Source organism: Thamnophis elegans, chromosome 8 (genome assembly GCF_009769535.1).
Source record: "Thamnophis elegans isolate rThaEle1 chromosome 8, rThaEle1.pri, whole genome shotgun sequence".
Lineage (NCBI taxonomy): Eukaryota > Metazoa > Chordata > Lepidosauria > Squamata > Colubridae > Thamnophis > Thamnophis elegans.
In genome coordinates, this window is record NC_045548.1 from 28,704,696 (window position 1) to 28,729,739 (window position 25,044).

Below are 25,044 nucleotides of genomic sequence, written 5' to 3' on the forward strand. Positions count from 1 at the left end.
GAGATTGCTACGTGAACGCACCATTTAGTGACCACAATCCTGGCATTGCTAGTTGTCATCATTAACCAAGAATCGTGGGTTGTTAAAGGGAGTCTCAAGGAAGGCCTGTGGGATGTTGTGGGGAGGCCTGTAAGGCCTGGTATACACTGCATGCAAGTGTGGTGCTGTAGGGTTCTGTATTGTAGTGCAAAGCCACAACTTCCCCACCCATCCCAGCAGCACTTAATGACTGAAGTAAGTCACCTGCCCATTTCCACCCCAATCTATGCTCTTTGGACAGCCCTGAACTCATCAATGGCAGTCGAGGGGTGGGGGCGGAGCTGCAGCCGGTGCAGCTGGAACGTGTTTGCAGTAGTGCCTCCCGGTTTTATTTTATTTTATCAATTTTTAGTACTCCTACTCGATTCTTTTTTATTTAATTAACATTTTTTGGTGGAGATAACAGCGTAGAACATAATACAAACAAAAACTTTTGTTGCTGCTGAAGAATTAAATAAGCATGGGAAAAAGAAAGAAACGCCATGGCACCAGCGCAGGATCTCTCCCTCCAGTGAAGACAACAAAACAACCACGAATTGAGGAGCTCTTTGTTGGCAAGAGATCTGTAAGTAAAACTAACCTCCCCATCTCCAACAATCTGGAGAGATCAGAACAGGACCGGCAAAAAGATATGGCAAATCACTTCTCCGATCTGGTGGAGGAGGAACAAAATGATTGCCAGCTCTTATCACAAACAACTAGTCCAACAAGTTCCTTTATGGAGTCTAAGTTAAAGACTAATAAGGCAAAGAACAACCAGATAATTCAGAGTATGGAGAGTTTACCCTCGGAAAATTCAACCGAGTTTATGGCAAAGCAATGCCTTTTCACAGCGCAAACGGTGGTTTCAATATTTGAACAATTAATAGCCATCCAACATGATGTAGAGTCATTGAAAAAAGATTTAGCTGTTTTTCTTCAAATGCAATATCGGGCCCCAAGAACTCCCACTAAAGTTCTGGCAGAAGATTTGATTAACTCCCTTTCGCAGGATAAGGAAAAGGAAATAGAACAAAGAGCCAGAGAAACAGTTAAAGAGACAGATAAAAGGAGACAGTCCTCTCAAAAAAACAGTCCCTCCCACCAGACAAGGCATCAAGAGGAAAAGGTATCAATAAAGAAGAAATCAGGAAAGAATCCCTCCCTCAATTACAACAGTCACATCGCTCGCTACAAACACAAAGGATAGCTTTTAGAATCCATTTGAACGGACTTAATTATGGACGTTGGAATTCCAGAAGTGCAATATTAAATTCCCTAAGCCAGCTTCTTCACTGTCACAGGGGCATGATTGATCTCCGTGCTGTGGAGTGGTTACTTGAGATCCCAAATTGGAAGCGTATCCTTCTGTCTTTCAAACAGCCCACCATACCACAGATGTTATTCAAGATGAAGGCATTTTTAGCCTCCTTCCAAATCTTTCCCATCAGAGTCTTTGGTGAGGAAAGGGTTATCCCGTTAATAACTAACATGCGAGCCTCCAAGGCGAATGACACCACCTCATTTTCAACCTTGGAAGAGAAAGAGAATGATAGTGGGAGTCAACCAGTCCTGCCCGGAGAAGAGATACTTAACAGCACAGAAGCTGGCCTCATTAACACTTTTGGTGCTCTCCCAAGGAAAGAACAAAATAATATATTATTCAAGCTAGAAAATTTAAAGAAATCCTTATTGGTCACAATGGACACAGCAGAGCCACTTATAGACCTGGTTTCCCCAATAATTGAGCCTCTCACTTTCCCCCCCAGAGGACAAGAGATTGCATGAATTCAAGATCATAGAAAATAGAAGCCAAGACCCAAAGGGGGTATTAGAGACCCCAGTAGAGATGGAGATGTTTTCATCCCTGTGTGAAAATTCCATGACACCTTCATCACCGCCAGCTCCAAACCAGGATACTGAGAGTCGACTCATGAAAGAGCCACCATTGCAAAGAATGAAAGATGACCTAATAACGCCTTGCCCTACAACCAGAGAAGAGGCTTCGGAATGGCAAGCTCTGCTAGCTGGTGCTAAAACCTCGTACCCTGAACAAGTTTCTCAAGAGTCTACACATGACCTAGACAGGTCCTCCCTATTTTTAAAGAAGACCAATTCAGTGTGCGATGACACCTCAATCCATGGTAACAACCAGACAACTTCCCTTTGTATAAATCAAGTTTCCTGATGAGCTCCAAAAAGTTGACCCACTCTCCCTTATAACCTGGAATATAGCAGGTTGGTCCGTCCCATCAAAAGACCAACTCTTTTTTGACTGTATATCACAATTTGACATCCTCTTCTTGCAGGAAACCTGGGCCTCCACAGAGATTCAGTTAGATGGCTATTGGGTCAACTCAATTCCAGCTGTCCCAAGCAAGGTGGGGGGGGGAGAGCTAAAGGGGGTATTGTGACATTAGTTAATACATCCTTGCATTTTAAATGTGTACCACTGCCACCTTTCCAGCCATGGGTTGTAACTACATTACTCTTATTTAAACAGGTGGAGATTTTGCTTTTCAATATCTATACTCCTCCACTTAATAAGAATAATGTGATTAACAAGATTTGGGACAGCATAGAAGATTTTATTCTTGGCTGTTCAGCCAAATTCCCCAAAGCTGCAATAATTATAGTGGGGGACTTAAACACTAGGAGGGGTCCAAATGATCAAGCATTATATAAGCAGTTTAAGATTCACTATGATGAAAATGTAACAGATGAATCTTTGCATGCCAGACAATTCAAAGACCCTAAAGCTAATCGGGCAGGCTTATGTGTAAGACAAATGACTGAACGTTTGGATCTGTGTATCCTTAATGGGTCCCCATGGGGCGATTTCCCAGCAGAATATGCTTACCAGGGAGCAGGAAGAAAATCCACAGTTGACTACTGGATAATATCATATGACCTCCTGAAGTTCTTACAGAAGATAGAGGTAGACTCGCGATTGGAAAGTGATCATAATACAATACTCCTTACTCTCACATTGCACCAGAATTCTCTAAGGGCAGGCACAGCCTACCTACCCAGGTTAGAAACTCAAAATACCCAGGTAAAAATTAAATGGAATGAGAAAAACGCTAAGGAAGTTACCAAATGGATGTTAGCCCCTGAAACCATAGAGTTACGTACATCTCTACTAAGAAATAGCTGTGGGGGATCTTACCTAGAGGGGTTTGAATCCTTAATTGTAAACTTGAATTCGGTTCTCAGTAACAGATCACTAGCTCACCCCAAAATGCTAGCCTCAAAAAACAAAAAATGGTTTGATAGAGATTGCGTTCAACTAAAAAAGATATATAATGAAGAATACAAGAAAAGTAAAGGTGCCCCCTCCGAGGAGCACACATACTACTTAAAGCAGCTGAAAACACAATATAAGAACCTTCTAAAAGAAAAGAAAAGTGCGGCCCTGAAGGAGTCTTGGCATAGACTAATTACGGCAGTCAGGACAAAAAATACATCCCTTTTTTGGTACATCACCAGGGGACTGGGAAAACCTCCCCTACCCCCTACAAATCAGGTTCAAATTCATGCCTGGGAAGAGTACTTTAGGGAGCTTTATAAAGATCCTGACTATGTAACCAAGGAGAGCCAAGCTAGTTCGGACCACACTCCTCACTGGCCCCCTGTTACACCAGAAGAGATATCCCGGTTAATTGGAGCACTAAAGGCTAATAAGGCACCCGGAGCTGATAATGTCCTGCCAGAAATAATTAAAAAGAATGCCAGTTGGTGGGCTCCACTTTTAGCATCACTGTTTACATTTATAGACAATATAGGCCATATGCCTAGAAATTGGGGAGTAGCAATTATCATACCAATTTATAAAAAAGGGAATAGAAATGACCCAGGCAACTACAGACCCATTAGTCTTCTAAGCGTTATTAGTAAACTGTATGCCAAACACCTAAATTATAAACTTCAAGATTGGCTAATTTCAGGGGGGATAATCAAAGACGAACAAGCCGGTTTTAGAGAAGGAAGATCAACGGTGGATCATATCTTGGTACTCCACCATTTAGTACAAAAATATGCACATAAAAAAAAATCCTCTCTTTTTGTGGCCTTCCTGGATTTTAAACAGGCCTTCAATTCAATATCCAGGATCACCCTCTGGGAGAAGTTAAAATGCACCACTATCGATAAACGCCTCCTCTTCCTCATACAAAAATTGTATGCCAATTCCACCCTGAAAGTGAGGTGCAATCCCCAAGGGAGTTTAATCGGCTCAGTAAGGGTACAAAAAGGGGTACGGCAGGGTTGCATCCTGTCCCCCTCCCTCTTCAACTTCTATATTAATCCACTGATTGAGCTTTTACAGAACCCGGATTTCCATCTTCCTAACCTAGCACAATGCAAAGTGCCAATTCTCTTATATGCTGATGACGCCGCTATCATTTCACAAACCCCCATAGAACTGAAGAGAGCAATTAGGGCAACACTCGGCTATTGCAGGCAAAACAAGCTGGTCCTTAACTTTGATAAATCAAAAATTTTAGTTTTTGCTAAAAGACCACGCCAATACTCCTGGCAAATAGAAGGATATAGTTTGGAACAGGTTAGAACATTTAGATACCTTGGTGTGGTTTTCCACTCGCTAGGGACATGGAAGGCACACCTGGATCACACATCGCAAGTAGCCATTAGGTCCTCAAATGCAATCAAACATTTCTTTTATACAGGTGGAGGTCAGTTAGTACCTGCTGCCTTAAAACTTTTTGAGGCCAAAACATTGGCACAAATTCTTTACGGGGCACAAACAGGAATCCTTGCAAAGAGAGACTTGTTAGAAACCATTCAAACAAAATTCCTGTGAGCCATCTTAGCTGCTTCCAATGGAACTCCAAATGCCCAGTTAAGAATTGAGACAGACATGCTTCAAATTCAAGTAAGAGCCTGGAAGATGATGGTCATTCATTGGCTTTCCAGAGGGACTGTCCCCACTAGTGTTGACTGACAATTTCCCTTCCCCCTGTAAACAAGCAATTGATCACAAGCTAGGCTCTTATGGGCTTTCACCATTATTCTTAATGTCCTTAGGCTTTGAGCAAGCAAAGCAAGTAGTAGTCAATAGAATGAGGGACATGGAGTTCCAAGAAGAACTAAATAGGTTGCCTTCCCACAGTAGGGACAGAATCAAACAGGGTGTGTGGGAATCGGCAAGATATCTAAATGACCTGATCTCTCCAAAACAAAGAATAGCTTTCTTCAGAGCCAGATTTAACATTCTTCCTTCAGCACTCCTCCAGGGCAGATATAAGAGAACACCTATAGCCGAACGCGTTTGTATATGTGGTAAAGCAGAAGTGGAAGATAATTCACATGTACTATTACACTGCGAGCTATACAGAGCTTGAAGGTCTGCATATATCCCCCCCTTATTAGAGAGATTGCCAGGGAGGACAGACAATTTTTATCTAGGCTTTCTCCTCCAGGACACTAACCCGGTTACCACGTATGCAGTGGCAATGTTCTGTGCTGCTGCAATGTCCATAAGAAAAAAATTGGCTACAGTATAGTACCATCTTGTACCAATTATCTGGACATACCTTTAACAATCTTTGGACCATAATGTTATTATCCACTTTTAATGTAAATACTTTTAATTATATTTTAATGTTAGTATTTTTAATATAGTGTAAAGATAAATGTATATTGCTGGTGTTTGACCGTAATAAAGATCTTACTTACATCAATGGCAGCGCTGGGTCTGGGCCTGAAGTAGAGGATTGGGGCCTTCAGCAAAATGAGAGATTTGTGCAATGATGGCACTATTTGAGACCTGAAGGCTGCTACATCATGGAGTGATCTACCATCATTCATTCCAGTTCCTGCCAACCTGATAGTTCAAAAGGGTGCAATTGCAAGTAGATAAAGAGATACCACTTTGGTGCTAACAGTAACAGGGACATGAAAGGAAGCCCCAATTGGAAGTCCCCTGGGCAACAGTGATGTTACTGGCTAATTCTTTCAGTCCGGAAGTGCCTTGGTGCAGCCGACACAAACACAAGTGATCATGGCTGGCTGTGGGTTTAAGGCACCGTTTTTCAGTTGCAGTGACAGCACTGGAGCTAAAGTAAAATCCTGGGACTGATGGCAGCTGGCCGAAACTGCTGAAAGCTCCCTTCTGCTTCAACTTCAGCCACAGCCGTGGTGCTGCTGATGGCGAGTGCCACTGTGCAGGGCAGCCAAAAGGACATAGATGGGAGGGAATAGGTAGGAGTTGCAGTGCCCAGTAGATATAAGTGAAGGTGGGCTAATAAGCACCTCACCTATGTGACCAATTTTAATGACATGGCCACAGGGGTGCTATAGTGGCCATAACTTTGAGCATGGATCATAAAGTCTACTTTTTCAACACTGTAATTTTGAATGAATGGTGAATGAATAATTGTAAATCAAGGATTACTTTTACAATATTTTTAAAGGCAGTTTATATTAAACAATGAAAATCAAAGTCTGTATTATTATTGGTAGCTAGCAAGATTCTTGAAAAAATACCCATTGTTACCTTTTATAAAGAGAAATCATTTTGACAGACATATAAACAGATTCTTTCCCCTGAAGGTATTTGTACTGCATCAACGCCTTTTGTGCTCTTGGGAGATGTTTTGGATTGCCTTCCTTTGGATCAGTGTGACAGAATTTTCACTTTTGTGGAAAAAAACGTTACCACATGGAAATCAGTAAGTATGGAATTTGTGAAAAGTTCATTTTTGTAATAGATGAATAGGTGAATAATTTGGTTAGCATGCAAGAATTATGTAAAACAAACAGATATGCTGTTTGGAATAATATAAATTGATCACTCTGTATTAAATGATTAAGTATTTAATCATGTCATTTGCCAATTGTAGGAAAGAAGTGCAAATATTTAAGAATCAAGCATTTTTGAGCACTGGGTGGGATTCTGAAAAAAATGAGATAAAAATTTGGAACGTTCATAAGCTTTATTAAGTCCACTGGCCAGAGATTATTTGTGACTGCACTGGCTGCACAGCTTTAATACCATTCCTAAATCCAACATTTTTTGGATGTTTAACCCAAAATACTTGTTTATACAATACATTAGTATTGTATATTTTGCTAGCAAATAACTTAGAGAAGTTTTTAGATAGTTGTAAGTGGACTATGATGACCTCTCAAAATTGTGGTTAAAAATATAACAATATTTTTTTGGTTCATGGATTAAAACATACTTGTAACTCGCTGTGATACTTTATCAGCCTTTTTAACTTAGTATAAAGTATTCAATTTAGTATTTGCAATCACAAATGATTTTTAAAATCCCCTCCCCCCCAATAAAACTGCTGCGAGTGTGAATTAGATACAAGTCTTACAAAGTGCTCTTGTCTTCAGCTTAGTTATTTTTATTGGTAAAATACCTTACTCAGGAAGAACAAAATCCCACGTAAGAAAAGAATTTGCCTTTGCATTTCTGAGGAGGTTGAATCAAAAGAACATGTCCTTCTAAATTCTGTTTTCTGAAGCACATTCTCTCATTATCCCAATCTTATGATGTGTCACAATCCTCTTTTTTGCTAGCCAGTTCATATCCACAAAGATAGACGCAAATACATAAAGAAAGCCAAATTTTGCATAATAGCTTGTTAGATTAAAAAAGAAAAATGTATAGTTGGCATAAGACTATTTTTAAGTCTTTTTAATTGTGTTGGAATACATGTGTTCTGTGAGGTTAGAGCTGGGCTTATTTTATGATCATTCATACCATTGATAAGTATATGATTTGGTGATAGACCAAAAGAACATTGTTTGATTTGCTGTTTTTCAACCATTGTTTTGAGCCAATAATTTTTGTCCACAATGCACAACATTGGAATAACCTCAGTATGATGCACGTCAACTCCTGCTCTCTTTGTATTTTATTAAAAAATAATTATCAATAAAAATAAATTGCTTTATTCTTATTTAGAAAAATCAATGCATTTTATTTTTATTCTGCTTTGAAATTACAGTTTGATTTGAAATAGAATGTTTAGATATATTTTGTTCTGTGGTTTTGTGAGAAGTGTTTTTGCTGCAGTGTAACTACAATGGCCTATTGTAAATATTTAATAAATATAAACATTCTTCCCTGTTTGCTTGAAATATATATTTTATAGCATGAGAGACTATTCATAATCCTACTCCAATTATCTTTCTAATATAATTAACTGCATCCTGTTTTTTAAATACCAGCTAATTATATCATGTTGAATTATATGTTATTTTTAGAACACATTTTATTCTGCGGGAAAGAATTATTTACTGAGAATGTGCAATGGTGAGTAGCCTTTTTCCTAGCATTGCTAATGAAGATTCAGCCTTCAGTGTAATTTTCAATGCTTCTTGTTAAAACTCTATTCATGTCCTACTGTTACATAATTCTGTAATGAAACATTACAGGGAGTCCTTGATTTATAACAGTTTGTTTAGTGACCATTCAAAGTTACAATGTCACTGAAAAAAGTTATTTATGACCATTTTTCACACAACTGTTGCAGTATCCCAATGGTCACATGATCAAAATTCAGATGCTTTATGGTTGCAGTGTTCCAGGGTCATGTGATCAACCTTCTGATAAGCAGTCAATGGGGAAGCCAGATTCACTTACCGTATTTTTCGGAGTAAAAGATGCACCTTTTTCCCTCAAAAAAGTTGCTGAAAATCTGAGTGCGTCTTATACACTGAATACAGCATTTTTTGCCTTCCGAAACTCTGCCCCTTGACCAAAATGGCCATGCAGAGCCTGTAGAAGTCTTTTAGAGAGCTCCTAGGGGCAAGGGAAGGCAGAAATGAGTGAAAAACGGGTTATTTTTTGCTCAATTTTGCCCCCCCCCATTCCCCCAGGAGTATTCTATAAGCCTCCTAAAGGCTATGCATGCAGGTTTTTTGACAAAAAACGGGCCCGTTTCCACAAAAAACAAGCTGCTTTGTGCTAGGTTTTTTTGGGCGGGCACCCCCCCCCCCAGGAGCACTTTGCAAGCCTCCTAACGGCTATTCATGCCTTTTTTTTTTTAAAAAAAGGGCTCTTTTTTGATGAAAAACGGGCCGTTTTTGGGAGGTTTGAAGAGTGCAAAAACTTTTTTTAAAAATTTGCCTCTTCAAAACCTTGGTGCGTCTTATACTCTGATTTGTCTTCTACTCTGAAAAATACGGTAATAACTGTTATTAACTTAACAACTGCAGTTATTCACTTAACAAATGTGGCAAGAAAGATCATAAAATGGGGCAAAACTCACTCAACAAATTTATCACTAAGCAACATAAATTTTGGACTCAATTGTCATAAGTTGAGGACTGTCTGTATTGGTTTATTTAACACTTTTTGCTTGACATATCTGCATTTTTATTTGAACAATAATATATCTATCTGAAAACGATATAGAACTGTGTACATATGCAACTTAGTAACACCATCATCTTTAGAATATTTACTCAAAGGTTACTCCAGATAGTTCAGTTCCTTCCATGTAGAAAATAAATAAAAAACAGGAGATTAAAGAGAATGCATTAGTGGAAAATATTTTCTGCTGTTTGTTTGATATCAGAGTCTATCCCTGTAATATTTTTAAAATGTTGGAAACTTAAATATATTTTTCTTTGATATCGTTAAGATCTTTTAAGAAGACTTTCAAAATCACAAAATACAGTTTTTTGTGGAAGAATTCAACTCTTCTTGGCCAGGTTATTTCCTCTTTCAGAAAAATCAGGTAAGTTTCTTTTTTAAGTGACAGCATGAACAGCAATACAATGAACAGATCCATCATATATATTTCAAACCCAATTTGGTCCTAATTTTACAATATAATTTTATGTCTGTAATTTATCACATTCAGGACATTTTTCTCCAAAATTTTTTAAATACGGTCTGCATTTTTAAAAAATTGAAATATTGTATGATTATTTAGAAACTGCTCAGAAAACTATGATATTTGCAAATATCATTTCAGATTATTTTGCCTGATCAGATTTTTCCCCCTACAGGGCTTAACTTGCAAAGTCAATTTAATTTGGAAAACATCACAGTTTTTAATACCAGTGAGCAAGACAGCACTCTTGGACAGAAGGTTATTTTTTTATTATTCTATGTTAGGCACACAATATGGAAAACTTGGAAAATATAGATATAATATGCAGGCTGTAATTCTCTCAAAAGAAGGAGCATGAAGTGATTTTAGACATTAAAGTATCTCACAGTCTATTATTTAATTTATATTGCTCCAAAATCATGAATTATGTCAGTTGCTTAAGGAACAAATTTTGGTGGAGATGCAGAAGTGAAAAAAGAACTTCCCAATTTGTGAAATCAATTTCAGTATTCATTTTAAAAATACTCAAGGTCTGTTCTGTTTGAGTAACCATTGAAGTCTTTCAGCAGATTATTGATTATTTAATTTTCCAATTTTAAATAAGTATAATAATATAATATGCTTCTTCCTCTATTAGTAACTGCACAAAATGTTAGAGAGCCGGGGTGGCGCAGTGGTTAAATGCAGCACTGCAGGCTACTTCAGCTGACTGTAGTTCTGCAGTTCAGCTGTTCAAATCTCACCGGCTCAGGGTTGACTCAGCCTTCCATCCTTCCGAGGTGGGTAAAATGAGGACCCAGATTGTTGTTGGGGGCAATATGCTGACTCTGAAAGCCCTATGAAGCGGTATATAAGTCTAACTGCTATTGCTATTGCTATTGCTATTAGTGCTTTGTTTTGAACAAGTAGAAAAGTTTTCTATTCATGTAGATGGAATGGAAATTAATGTTAAATTAATTCTGTGACTTTAGCATGCAGAGGAGAGAGAGGAAGGAATGGAAGTGGAAGAAGGTGAAATGGGAGATGATGAAGCTCCTACAAGTTGGTGAGGAGAGATAAATTTAAATTCTCAGTTGTGAAATAAAAGAAAACGTATGAAATCTATTGGAATTATATCTGTTAAAAAGATTGCCTATAACTTTTATATTTGCTGTACCATTTTTATGAAAGTCTAGTAAAATCTTATTAAATAGGGGAAATTATTGGTCATGGCCATGTTTATTGAGATCCAAAGATGTTTATCCATTGAATAAGTTCTCATTTCTGTGTTTATATAATATCAATAGGACAAATGTATGTATATATGTTTTTAAATAATAAATGTGCCATTTTTTCAATGATAGCCAGAGATATTTATGAAGGAATATATTGTAAATATTTTTTGTCAGTTCCATTCCAATAGATTATAATCTGTACAGAAAATTTTGGTCACTTCAAGATTACTTCAGAAATCCTGTGCAGTGCTATGAAAAAGTCTCATGGAAAATATTTCTTAAGGTATTGTGCTTATTATATTTCCTTTCCATTTTTGGGAAATATGTATTACTTCTGAAATTCCAAGCAAAACAATTATTGTTATTTTAAGCCACTTTTTTATAACTCAGAAGGTTGAACATATCCAGTATTCCTGCCCCCTATTTTCCCCACAACAACCATTTGATGTGAGTTGGGCTATAAGAAAGGAATTGGCCCAAAGTGACCCAACAGCTTTCATGCCTTAATACAGTGCCTATGAATTTAGAATGTATGGAAGGATCATTAATTAAGAGTTGCAGACAACACAGTACAAATGACTATTTATTTAAGGGGATTTTATCTGTAATGGTTCTCTATTGAAATTGAAATTTAATGAATTTATATGCCGCCCAATCCCGGAGGACTCCGGGCGGCTTACAAAATACAACTCTAAAAAAGATAAAAAATTAAAAATAGGGAAGAGAAACAGATTAAAAAAGAAACACGTCATGCACTCAATCTAGGTGGGGCTGGACCTCATTCATGAGGTCAACAGCCCCAGGCCTGCCAGAATAGCCAGGTTTTAGTAGCCTTTCGGAAGGCCGAGAGAGTGGGAAGGGTCTGGATCTCTGGGAGTAGGTCGTTCCATAGGGTCGGAGCAGCTACAGAGAAGGCCCTCCCTCGAGGAGTCGCCAGCCGGCATTGTCCAGTCGACGGCACCCGGAGAAGGCCCATTGTGTGAGATCTTATCGGCCATTGGGAGGTATGTGGCAGAAGACGGTCTCGCAGATATCCAGGTCCTAGGCCATGTAGGGCTTTAAAGGTGATAACCAGCACCTTGAAGCGTGTTCGGAGACTGATAGGGAGCCAGTGCAGCTCGCGGAGGATAGGTGTAACATGGGTGTATCTCGGTACTCGCGCGGCTGCATTCTGGACCAGTTGTAGTCCCTGGACACTTTTCAGGGGCAGCCCCATGTAGAGCGCGTTACAGTAGTCAAGTCTTGAGGTGACGAGAGCGTGAGTGACCATTTGAAGTGCCTCTCGGTCCAGGTAGGGCCACAACTGGTGCACCAGGCGAACCTGGGCAAAAGCCCCCCTGGTCACAGCTGACAAATGATGTTCAAGTGTCAGCTGCAAGTCCAGGAGGACACCCAAGTTGCGGACCCTCTCTGAGGGGTGTAAAATTTCACCCCCCAGGCTTAGAGATGAAATATCTGGACTGTACTTGGGGGACAACATCCATAGCCACTCGGTCTTGTCAGGATTGAGTGCAAGCTTGTTCACTCCCATCCAGGCCCTGACAGCTTCCAGGCACTGGCACATCACTTCCACCGCTACACTGAGTTGGCACGGGGCAGAGAGATACAGCTGGGTATCCGCATATTGATGGTATTTAATCCCGTGCCGGCGAATGATCTCACCCAGTGGCTTCATGTAGATATTAAATAGGAGGGGGGACAAGACCGAGCCCTGCGGCACCCCATATTTAAGGGGCCTAGGGGTCAACCTCTGTCCTCCAACCAACACCGACTGCGACCTGCCTGACAGGTAAGAGGAGAACCACCGTAAAACAGTGCCTCCCACTCCCACCTCCTCCAGCTGTCGCAGAAGGATACCATGGTCGATGGTATCAAAGGCCGCTGAGAGGTCAAGGAGCACCAGGATAGAGGAATGTCCTCTATCCCGGGCCCGCCAGAGATCATCGGTCAGCGCGATCAAGGCGGTTTCGGTGCAGTAACCAGGCCTGAAACCAGACTGAAAGGAGTCTAGATAATCTGCTTCATCCAAGGTCCGTCGGAGTTGAAAGGCCACCACCTTCTCAACAACCTTCCCTAAGAAAGGGAGGTTGGAGACTCGACGATAGTTTTTAAGGATAGCTGGGTTCAGAGAAGGCTTCTTAAGGAGCGGTCTTACCACCGCTTCCTTCAAAGGTTGCGGGAAAGATCCCTCCTGCAGTGAAGTGTTCACGATCCTCTGGAGCCAGCCTCGTGTTACCTCCCTGCTGGTCGAGACCAGCCAGGAGGGACACGGGTCCAGTAAGCAGGTGGAGGCACTCATCGCTCCCATGGCCTTGTCCACTTCCTCAGGGGTGACAAGCTGGAACTCATTCCAAGAAATCTGATCAAGGCCCTCCCTCGGCATCTCCGCTAGTACTGTCCAAGTGGAGTCCAGGTCCGTCCGAATCTGAGTAACTTTGTCCGACAGAAACTGAGCAAATTCCTCAGCCCTTCCCTGTAAGAGTTCCCCCGCATCCCTCCCTTTCAGGAGGGAGCGGGTTATCCTAAACAGGGCAGCCGGGGGAGATTCTGTGGATGCATTAAGAGCGGAAAAATGAATACATTTTGCTGCCCGTATCGCCACTAAATAAGTCCTAATAAAGGCTCTTAGTTGTGTTCGGTCTCTAGCCTTCTTTTACTGGAAGTCATTTGTTAATGTAGTTGTATATAAAATGCATTCTTGGACAGTAGGTAATGGAAATAAAAGAGAGTAGACCAGCATCATTTGCATCTCATCAAATCTCACTTCTGTTTTGAGGCTGTAATTTGATTGTTGCATTTTATGTGATCTATTTTAAAAGTACTCAGAAGAAGTATTAACTGTCTTTGAGAGCTACAAGTTGGATGACACTCAGGCATCAAGAAAAAAATTAGAAGAGCTGAAAACTGGAGGAGAGCATGTTTATTTTGCAAAATTTCTTACAAGTGAAAAGGTATATTTTTCTATATAACTAAGCTCCATTTCATAGTGAATAAACTAAATTATTAATATGTCTTAAACAGAAAACTATCCTTAGATATATTTTTACTCCAAAAGCATTTTATTAAAATAAATTTGATTTAAAAAATCCAATTAAAATTAAAAATCCAATTAAAATTTAAAAAATTGATTAAAAAAAAATGTCGATTTTTATTCATCCTGGCAGAAGTCATCCTGGAAGGAAGTTGTCATTTTGGGTGAAGCATGAAAAAAAGATTTTTATTCAAAAACTACTTGACCCATTATCTACAAGATTAGTATGTAATTGGGATTAAGATTGTTGATAAATGTGATGGCTAGGTGTGTCCCTGGAGTTATGCTTGCCCAACCCAGGTATTCAGCAATGTACTTAGCTAAGGCTATTTCATTTCCCAGAAATAACATTGTGACTTTTTTTTTTACAAACAAGATTAATAAAGTGAGATTCTTAACACAAGTACAACTGTGGCCTTTAAGAATCAGTTAAAGAGATTTTTCATGTTTGATTATTCTTTTAAAATCAATATAGGAAAAGTTCATTTTTTAAAATCTAAGTTTCATACTTAAATTTAATATTTTATGTACGCACCTAGTATTGATTCCAAAAATCATTTTACTGCAGCAAACCACTTGTGTTGTTTCATCCATTTTAATTGTACTTGTCCCATTAATTTCATTTTACTTACTTTTTTGTATTATTAAAAACAGAAAACTGAAGAATGTGTGTTTATCTGTCTCTCTCTCTCTTTAATAGTTGATGGATTTACAGTTGAGTGACAGCAATTTTCGCCGCCATATCCTATTGCAGTATTTAATATTATTTCAGTATTTAAAGGGACAGGTAAAGTTTAAAAGGTAAGCTAGTTAAGTCTTTTAAATTAAAGACTTAAAGACTCTTTGTAGTTAAACTTCTTTACTTCTTTAATATATGTGATCCAATTCACTGCTATCATTGTCTGATTGTATGAATCTGCTTCTAAATACCGTACATTGGAATGTATCCATGATCTATTCAAAGTTCTAAATAGAAAGAATACAGCAAATGGACTTTGATTATACTGCTTATTGATCTATAATTATTGTATTCTAATTTTTAGACTTTGCAATACTACTTTGAAATACATATTTGCACTGCTTTTATAGAAATCTGCATATATTCGACACCTGGGCTGCCTGCTTATTGTGTGATCTTGCATATTCAGGTCATTGGTGTTCTTGGTGTGGACACAGAAATAAGATGTAAATTAATGTAGTAAATTAAAAGTAACTGAAGGCAAGTGAGAGATAACTAGTTGTAAAAAGAAAATATAACCTTCTCAGCAGTTCTGCTCTCTGACAGCCCCAGTTTCTCACACGACCCCTTGGGAAAGTAAATTGCCCATCTGTGGTATCCTGCCTTGAGCAAGGGGTAGGGGTGTTGGACTAGAAGACCTCCAAGATCCCTTCCAGCCCTAGGGGTCTAGCAACTCTAGTAGTTAAATTACTGGTGCTGGAAAAAGATTGGAGTGAACAAGCCTCATACAGAATAGCATTTTAAAGTAAGAATTATTTATTTTGTTTTAAGAACCAGGAGAATCTGAAAAATAGCATACACCTTCAGCCTAAAATTAAATATTTAAATATACAAATAAATACAATAGCAGAGTTGGAAGGGACCTTGGAGGTCTTCTAGTCCAACTCCCTGCCTAGGCATGAAACCCTATACCGTTTCAGACAAAAGACTATCCAACATCTTCTTAAAGACTTCCAGTGTTGGGGCATTCACAACTTCTGGTTCAATTAAAACCAATGAGGTTAGTATTTTCTTAGTTTTGGTTACATCAAGCATCATATTTTTGTCTGTCAGAGAAAAACAGAAGCTACTGTTATACAATTGTGTTTTTTTTAAACTAATTCTCGGTAGACTTAGTAAAATGCTTCCTACAGATAAGACTTCAGTCCTGTATCAATAGCAGGAAGGTGGCAAATTTCATTGATTCTTCCCTCACCCACACCTATTAAAACTACTTAGAGTGTTGCCTGGCTGTGATGCAGTAAAGAAATTAGTGAAATTTCTTGCTAATTCCCACATGAGAGTATTTGTATGGAACTCTGCTCAATTAATGCTGCTGCTTAAGAAAAATCTGGACAAAATGCACTGTGCATGTTTTGACTTATATGTGTCTTATTTCCCAGTTCAAACTTTATTCTGACTGATGAACAATCCCTGTGGATTGAAGCTACCACAAAACAAGTTTACCAGGTCAGATGAATTAATCATGTTGTGAATCTAAATTTACAATAGTGCTTTTAGGAATAAATTCCATATTAGATTCTAGCTTTATTGTTGAGTGTCACATTTTTAGCTGCTCTGCTGCAACTTTTGATTTTTGTGGCTTTTTTAATTACAGCTTCTATCAGAAAACCCACCTGATGGAAAAATGTTCTCCAAAATGGTAGAGGTAAGTGCTTTGTTCAAAATTTCAATTAAATTTAGATTTTTCTTTCTTCTGTTCAATTATGTTCAATTCTCAGAGACTGCCTAGACAAGTCCCTGCAGTTTTCTTGGCATTGGTTTTTCAGAAGTGGCTTGCCATTGCCTCTTTCCTAGAACTGAGAGAAGGTCTAGTCCAGCATCACCCAGCTGGCTTTGTGCCTAGATTTGTGGATTAGAACTCATGGTTCCCAGTTTCTAGCCTGAAGCCTTAGCTGCTACACCAAACTTCCTGTCAGACTTTAGATAAACACCATCAATTGTAATTGGGTTCTAGTTCCTCTAAAGTAAAGCTGGTATCTTTGACACCAAGTCTCCTACTCGGTAACCATTTGAAAATAAATTCATGCTTTTGAGATTTTTGAATTCAGTTCTTCCACTAGGTTCTTTTTTAATTCTGAATTTTTAAAATCTATATGTATAAAAAAGGCTGTGTGTATGTTCCAGCATAACTCTGGAACGCCTCAAGCAATTTCAGCCAGATGACTTACTCTCTGGAAACAAATACTGTGGGCGTAAGACACCCCTCGGGATGTGTGTTCTGCTATAATACTGCCTGTTGTGCCGTCAAATGGTTTCTACTGTACTGCTGTAAAATGGCTTCTACTGTACAATGCAGTGGAGTTGCCATGGTTTCACAGTACTCCACAAGGGCGCTACCTCTGGTAAGGGGGAAAATCCAACATTAGAAATTACGTTTGTCCGGACATTTTCTCCCTATAAATAAATACCCAGACAATGCCCGGTTATCAGCTAGTATTATTTATATATTTAATGATTTTAACATTTATTCTCCATTCAGTGGAGCACTTCTACTGTTCAGCAAGATAGAAAAGCTATGCTTTTTGCTAACTCTCATATTATTTTTGCTTTTACAGCATATATTAAACACAGAAGAAAATTGGAATTCATGGAAAAATGAGGGCTGTCCAAGCTTTGTGAAAGAAAGGTTGTGTATATAAACATTTCTTTTTAATCAACATTTCAGGGAGTTTTTGAATTATGACCATTTGTTTGGTATTATTCTAAGGTATGATAGTGTTGAATGAAAGCAATTATGACTGGTGCCCCAAGTTATGGCTGTTTCAGCACCCCTGCAGTCACTTGATCGCAATCTAGGTACTTAGCAATCTGTTCACACTTACAACCAGTTCTAAGCTGCCCATGCTCACTTGATTGCCATTTGCCAGCAATCCATGCTGGCTTCCCTCAATTGCAGTCAATGGGAAAGCTAGCAGGGCAGTCACAAGTCTCCTGGACCCATCCCAGACTTTTTTCACTCGCTTGTATACACCATGCCCTCCTTTTCTCCTTTGTTCGCACACACCATGCACTCTCCTTCCGTACTTTGCTCTCTTGCATCATACTTTCCTCTCCCCCACTTTGCTCACTTGTACACACTCACCAGTGCTCTTCTTCCCCCCTTCACTATCTCATGTGTCCCCCAGTGCCATCTTACCCAGGTCTTCCTGCTCTTACACACACTTCACACTCTCTTTCCCTAGCCTTCCTCTGCTTATATACATGTACGTAGCTACCAGGGCTCTCCTTCCCAGGCCTCCCTGCTCTTGCTCACACCCCACACCTTCTTTCCCCAGCTTTCCTGCACACTTTTCTGCACACACATCCATCAGTGCTCTCCTATACAGTCCTCCCTGTTCCCATATATATTCTGTGCCCATTTCCCCAAGTTTCCAATATGCAAAGTCAATGGGGGAAGCTGGATTTGCTTAATAGCTGTGGCAAAGAAGGTCAAAATCACTTAACATCTATCTCGCTAGCAAAGAAAATTCTGGTCCCAATTGTGTAATTTGAAGATTATCTGTAATGGTCCCCTCCATGGCCCCCTTCGCCTCAGCCTGTTTCTTGGGACCCCGCAGGCCTTGGGCCTACTCACCACATGCCCATCATCCATTACACACAACTTTTGAAGATCTCCATACCTCTGTGTATCATTGGCCATCCAGCAGCCTTGCAGAAGCAGCCTTTATTTTCAAAATGCCCACAGTTCCTTGACACAATCTGTATAGAAATTGACAAGTGGCAGCCATTTTTGCACATTCATGAGGTGCATGCCAAAATGATGCCAAAAGAGGTTGGTGTGGGGCCTGGTGGGGTGGAAATCGGGCCTAAAACCTGCAGGGTCTCAATGGGCAGGAAGCAAAGCAGGGGGCTTTGAAGACTGGGCCTACACTAGGCCTCCAAGGGCCTTCTCCACCCATGAAGCACCACTGTTCTGCTTAATGGCCTGCAGGCTTCATAACAGTCATATCTCAAGGACCACCTGTATGAACCCTACACTTGGTAGTTTTTAACTCTAAGATGATCTTGTTTTACAGACCGAGTGATTCTAAGCTAGTGAGACCTTTTGTGAGAAAGAGACCAGCTCCTGAAGATTTCTTAGGGAAAGGACCTAACAAAAAAATTCTAATGGGAAAGTATGTTCAGTCCTTTATTAATTTATTTCTACTTTTGTATTGCAAATTAAATGATGCAAAGTGACATTGCAAGGCTGGAAGTACTGCTTAAAATAAATTGTATCTGTTTTTGATTACTTTTAATGATAATCGGGACAGAAATGTACAAATAAAAAAATATCACACAGATTTTTTATTTTACCAATATTAGAATTGCTTGTTAAATCATATCTTATTTTAGAAATATGAGAGCATAGAATTAGAAACTTGTCTGTACTAAGCTAGTTGTTATATAGAAAGTTTTGAATAACACAATTGCTATATGTTGATGATGCTAATGTTAGTGGTATAAAATCTATTCCATCTCTGATATCTGTGCACACAAAAATACATAGGCCGATACCTTTTACGGAAGAGTGGTTGCCTTCAGAAATAATTGGCATATGAATAACAAAATATAAGAAATAGTAATGTGCTTTGTGCGTTGTGTTACAGTGAAGAATTAACTCGCCTCTGGAATTTATGTCCTGATAACATGGAAGCATGTAAATCTGAGAATCGGTGAGTAGTTGTACTTCTTGTTCTCTTCCTAAACTAATATTCTAGGGGCATTAATGTTACAGATCTCTGGGATTGGCAGATGATTTTGCTAATCATGTTACAGCTCCTCGAGACTGATTTGTAAATTGGGAATCCTGTTAAAAAATAAATCTGCCCTTGTACCACAATTGAAAGGAAACAGGAAATCCCCAAACATCACTTATGTTCTTTGTGTGTGTGTGTGCTTTTCTCTCCTTATTTATTGGGTGTGGCACTTAGATAACTATCAGGATGGGATAATTACAATTTTATCTCCCTTTCCCATGGATGAAATACTGAATATTATGTGTATTCTCTCTTAATCTTTTGTATTCTGTCAAGATCTAGTCATATGTTATTGGTTTGGTTTTTGAAAAACAAATTGATAAATTAGTTCCCATCTATATTTTTCATGGTGGTTGGATTATTTATATATCAACAAAAATTGTTTCTTGGGGAAAATTATGTTATAGAATGCAAGACACATATTTATTAAATTTTGGCTTTATTGTACTTATAAATAATTCAAGGTGGTAAGCATAATGAATACTCCTTCCTGCTCCTATTTTCCCCAAAACAACCCTGTGAAATCAGTTAAGGAAGTCATGATTTCCTGGTTTGCAGTCTGGTACCTATGTGAAAATAGACAAATGATAATTCAATCTATCAATAGGGCTGTTGTTGGTTTTTTTTTGCAACCTTTATATCAAGTTTCATGACTTGCTTGATTAAAGGTAGGGTATCTCTAGCCCACACATTCTTATGCAAGGCATTTGCACAACCTTCTCAAGTTCCTTTTGTGTAATTGGAATTGTTTTTGTTAGTGTCAGCATTTGATATATCTGCATTTACCATCATACTTCAGCTGTCCTGTAACTGTCTCTTTTAGGAAAAGGTTCAAGAAGGCCCAAGCCCAGCAAGGATTAGATTCCAATTGCAGCTGGCAGGAAGTCTATGTAGGATGAGACAGGAAGTGATTGTTCATTATTTTCTTGCATGCATTGCCTTTCTCTGTCTAGGAAGAGGCAAATAAACATTTCTTCTCTGATCTCCTGGCAGAGAAAACAGTTTTGGACATAGCTTGTGTCCACTTACAGGGCTACCTGGAAATTGGATTAGTTCTCCAACTTGCACTAATTTGACTCTAATGTAATGAATTCTGTTATCATTTGATAATTTAATCTGAATGAATTTTTCCTAATGAATGTAGGTGCCTTCTGATAGGCTACATAGTGTAAGAGGAATAATCTCAATATTGAATTGCTTTATTGAATTGAACTTATTGAATTGCTCATGCAAAGGATTTCTCACTCTAAACATAAAGAAGTTGAAGCAGAAAAACTAACAGTTTTATTGTTATTTTAGAGAGGGGGTAATAGTTTTAATAAACACGTCTTCCTTCCAAATAAAGCACTTACTCTTCTTTTATTTTCTAGAGAATATATGCCAACATTGGAAGAGTTTTTTGAAGAAGCTATAGAACAGGCAGATCCTGAAAACATGGTTGATAAAGAATTTAAGTATGTTCCACAAATCATTTTTTTCATAATTCTGCTTTTTCAGGCATATATTCAAAACATACAGGTAGTCCTTGACTTACAACAGTTCATTTAGTGACCATCTGAAGTTATAATGGCACTGAAAAAACTGACTTCTGACCGATTTTCACACTTACGATCGTCGCAGCATCCCCATGGTCATGTGATCAAAATTTAGATGCTTGGCAACTGACTCTTATTTATGATGCTTGCAATGACTTTTACGACCTTCTGTCAAGCAAAGTCAATAGGGAAGCCATATTCACTTAGTGACCGTGATACTAACTCAACAAATGCTGTGATTCACTTACGGAAGAATGGCACTGTTTATTTAAGAAATGTTTCACTTAGCAACCGATATTTTGGCCTTAATTGTGGTCGTACAAGGATTACCTGTATTTTGATGTAATAAAATACTTGTTTTCTAATGATCAAATAGCAGTCTAATTCTGATTTTGTAACATAGGGTTGTGAATAATTCTAATTATGGCTGGAGAGCATTAAGACTATTAGCAAGAAGAAGTCCTCACTTTTTTCAGCCAACCAATCAACAGTTTAAAAGTTTACCAGAATACCTTGAAAACATGGTCATCAAATTAGCTAAAGAATTACCTGTAAGTAATATTGTCTAATTCATAGAATTATTTTGAAGATTCTATGCATACAATGAATGTGTTGTTGTAATTTAAATAATTAAAATATAAATATATACAAATATGATGTGTGTGTGTGTGTGTGTATGTATGTATGTATGTCATGTAAAAATGTACTATTTTTATTTTTTGTGTATGCTTTTAAAGTAGAAGCAAAACAGTTCTAAGAAACTTTCTAAATAGAGTGTGTTGAACCGACATAAGTACCTCTCTTTTTGTTATTTTAATTTCCTAACATGAATTGGTGCTGTAAATCCATCCACTCAGAAGTAAATTCCACTGAATACAGTGGCTTAACTTCCAGATTCTGATATATTCCACTCTCATTCTGTAATTAATAATATAAATGTTCATAGTAGAGTTAATAAATTCATAATAGTTAAGAGCCATGATTAAGAAAGTCAACAAAGTATATTCTATTTAAGTTCTGCTATCTGTTTCAACTTAACATTGCTCAACTTTGCTATTCACCTGATGCATGAGATACAGTGGGGCAAAAAAGTATTTAGTCAGCCACCAATTGTGCAAGTTCTCCCACTTAAAAAGATGAGAGAGGCTTGTAATTGACATCATAGGCAGACCTCAACTATGAGAGACAAAATGAGAAAACAAATCCAGACAATTACATTGTCTGATTTAGAAAGAGTTTATTTGCAAATTATGGTGGAAAATAAGTATTTGGTCACCTACAAACAAGCAAGATTTCTGGCTCACACAGACCTGTAACTTCTTCTTTAAGAGGCTCCTCTGTCCTCCACTCATTACCTGTATTAATGGCATCTGTTTGAACTTGTTAGCAATATAAAAGACACCTGTCTACAACCTCAAACAGTCACACTCCAAGCTCCACTATGGTGAAGACCAAAGAGCTCTTGAAAGACACCAGAAACAAAATTGTAGACCTGCATCAGGCTGGGAAGACTGAATCTGCAATAGGCAAGCAACTTGGTGTGAAGAAATCAACCGTGGGATTAGAAAATGGAAGACATACAATTAGAAAATGGAAGACATACAAGACAACTGATAATCTCCCTCGATCTGGGGCTCCACGCAAGATCTCACCCTGTGGGGTCAAAATGATCACAAGAACGGTGAGCAACAATCCCAGAACCACACGGGGCAACCTAGTGAATGACCTGCAGAGAGCTGGGACCAACTTAACAAAGGCTACCATCAGTAACACACTACGCTGCCAGGGACTCGGATCCTGCAGTGCCAGACGTGTCCCCCTGCTTAAGCCAGTACATGTCCGGGCCCATCTGAAGTTTGCTAGAGAGCATTTGGATGATGGAGAAGAGGATTGGGAAAATGTCATATGGTCAGATGAAACCAAAGTAGAACTGTTTGGTAGAAACACAACTCGTCGTGTTTGGAGGAGAGAGAATGCTAAGTTGCATCCAAAGAACACCATACCTTCTGTGAAGCACGGGAGTGGCAACATCATGCTTTGGGGCTGTTTCTCTGCAAAGGGACCAGGACGACTGATCTGTGTACAGGAAAGAATGAATGGGGCCATGTATCGTGAGATTTTGAGTGCAAATCTCCTTCCATCAGCAAGGGCATTGAAGATGAAACTTGGCTGGGTCTTTCAGCAGGACAATGATCTCAAACACACCGCCCGGGCAACAAAGGAGTGGCTTCGTAAGAAGCATTTCAAGGTCCTGGAGGGGCCTAGCCAGTCTCCAGATCTCAACCCCATAGAAAACCTTTGGAGGGAGTTGAAAGTCCGTGTTGCCCAGCGACAGCCCCAAAACATCACTGCTCTAGAGGAGATCTGCATGGAGGAATGGGCCAACATACCAGCAATAGTGTGTGCCAACCTTGTGAAGACTTACAGACAACGTTTGACCTCTGTCATTGCCAACAAAGGTTATATAACAAAGTATTGAGATGAACTTTTGATATTGACCAAATACTTATTTTCCTCCATAATTTGCAAATAAATTCTTTCCAAATCAGACAATGTGATTGTCTGGGTTGGTTTTCTCATTTTGTCTCTCATAGTTGAGGTCTACCTATGATGTCAATTACAGGCCTCTCTCATCTTTTTAAGTGGGAGAACTTGCACAATTGGTGGCTGACTAAATACATTTTTGTTCCACTGTATATATTTTAACATATTAGATATCTAGAAGAACACAAGATGAAAATGTATATGAAGAGAAAGACTACATGAAGGCTTGTGCATTTTGATTTGACTCAGTACTCTGGAAAATGAGATATTTTAGGACAGGGGTCTCCAAAACCTGGGCCGTGGACTGGTATTAGTCCATGGCCTGTTAGATATTAAGCTGCGCAAGCAGCGGGCAAGCAAGCAGAACTTCATCTGGGCATACACAGGATTTAGGTTGCACATGAAACCATTCCCTCCCCAGCAGTGACGTGCAGGCAGGGGAGGCAGAGCCTCACCACTGTCGTCATGAAAAGAAAAAAAATGTAAAAGGAAAAAGGCAAGAGCTGAGGTCAGGCTGAGCTAGTTACTGCCAGAGTCACTGTGGATGACTCTGCTTAGTGCTTAACTGTTTAAAAAAGCCTCTAAAAAAGTGCCCTCTACAGGAGGCAGCAGGAGAATGACGTGCCTCATCTAGTCTGTCTTTAGGTGTTTTATGATCACTCGAGGAGAGTTAAGCAAGGGTTAAAAGCCTAAAAATGCCTGATGTAGGTGAGGTACGTCGTTCTCCTGCCTCCTCCTGTAGAGGGCGCTTTTTAGAGGCTTTTTAAAACAGTTAAGCAGAGTCATCCACGGTGAGGCAGCAACTAGCTCAGCCTGACCTCAGCTCTTACCTTTTTCCTTTTACATTTTTTTTCTTTTCATGATGACAGGCAAGAGTAGAGTTGAAATCCTCTCTGAAACAGCTGGAAAAGGTACGTGTGGGTCGGAGGGAGGGAGAGGAATTCAAACTTCATCCTCCTGGTGCGGGGCTTTGGGCAAAGGCTGGAGGGAAGTGCTCTCCCTCCCCAAGTGTAGTTTGATTGCAGGCAGAGCCACGTTGTCTTTTTAAACCTGTAATCAGTGAAGCTGGGCTGGATCCTTCCAGGGCTGGGGAAAAGTGCGTGTGCTCCAGTATGGCTCTTTGACTGGCTTCCTGCCTCCTCCTGTGGTCTCCCTGACTCCCTCCAATCAAACTTTGTGTGTATGTGTGTGTGTGTGTGTGTGCTTTGAGTTTGTTTGAGTGAGAGAGGGAAGGGGGGGTAGGAGAGATAGTCCAGTCAAACTTCTGTGTGTGTGTTTGTTTGAGGGGGGGGGAGAGAGGGAGGAAGGAGGAGAAGGGAGAAGAAAAAGAAAAAGAAAGAAGGAAACTTATTTCGCAAAGGAGAAAAACAAATGCTGTCGCTTTAAATCGGAACTGAGCATGC

The 25,044-nt window shown here is 39.2% G+C and overlaps 1 protein-coding gene across 1 annotated transcript in view; it reads left to right on the plus strand.

Moving 5' to 3' along the window:
• The window catches only part of THOC1 (THO complex 1), a 33,806-nt gene that overhangs the window by 5,512 nt on the left and 3,250 nt on the right, over nucleotides 1-25,044 (plus strand). Inside the window, exons 5-19 of the mRNA XM_032222490.1 lie at nucleotides 6,592-6,710; nucleotides 8,260-8,308; nucleotides 9,642-9,737; nucleotides 10,012-10,094; nucleotides 10,808-10,881; nucleotides 11,225-11,333; nucleotides 13,870-14,001; nucleotides 14,782-14,882; nucleotides 16,203-16,269; nucleotides 16,418-16,468; nucleotides 17,379-17,449; nucleotides 18,840-18,938; nucleotides 19,413-19,478; nucleotides 20,933-21,016; nucleotides 21,501-21,648. Of these exons, the coding sequence (XP_032078381.1) occupies nucleotides 6,592-6,710; nucleotides 8,260-8,308; nucleotides 9,642-9,737; nucleotides 10,012-10,094; nucleotides 10,808-10,881; nucleotides 11,225-11,333; nucleotides 13,870-14,001; nucleotides 14,782-14,882; nucleotides 16,203-16,269; nucleotides 16,418-16,468; nucleotides 17,379-17,449; nucleotides 18,840-18,938; nucleotides 19,413-19,478; nucleotides 20,933-21,016; nucleotides 21,501-21,648 (1,349 nt within the window). The remainder of the gene's footprint in view (nucleotides 1-6,591; nucleotides 6,711-8,259; nucleotides 8,309-9,641; nucleotides 9,738-10,011; nucleotides 10,095-10,807; nucleotides 10,882-11,224; nucleotides 11,334-13,869; nucleotides 14,002-14,781; nucleotides 14,883-16,202; nucleotides 16,270-16,417; nucleotides 16,469-17,378; nucleotides 17,450-18,839; nucleotides 18,939-19,412; nucleotides 19,479-20,932; nucleotides 21,017-21,500; nucleotides 21,649-25,044) is intronic.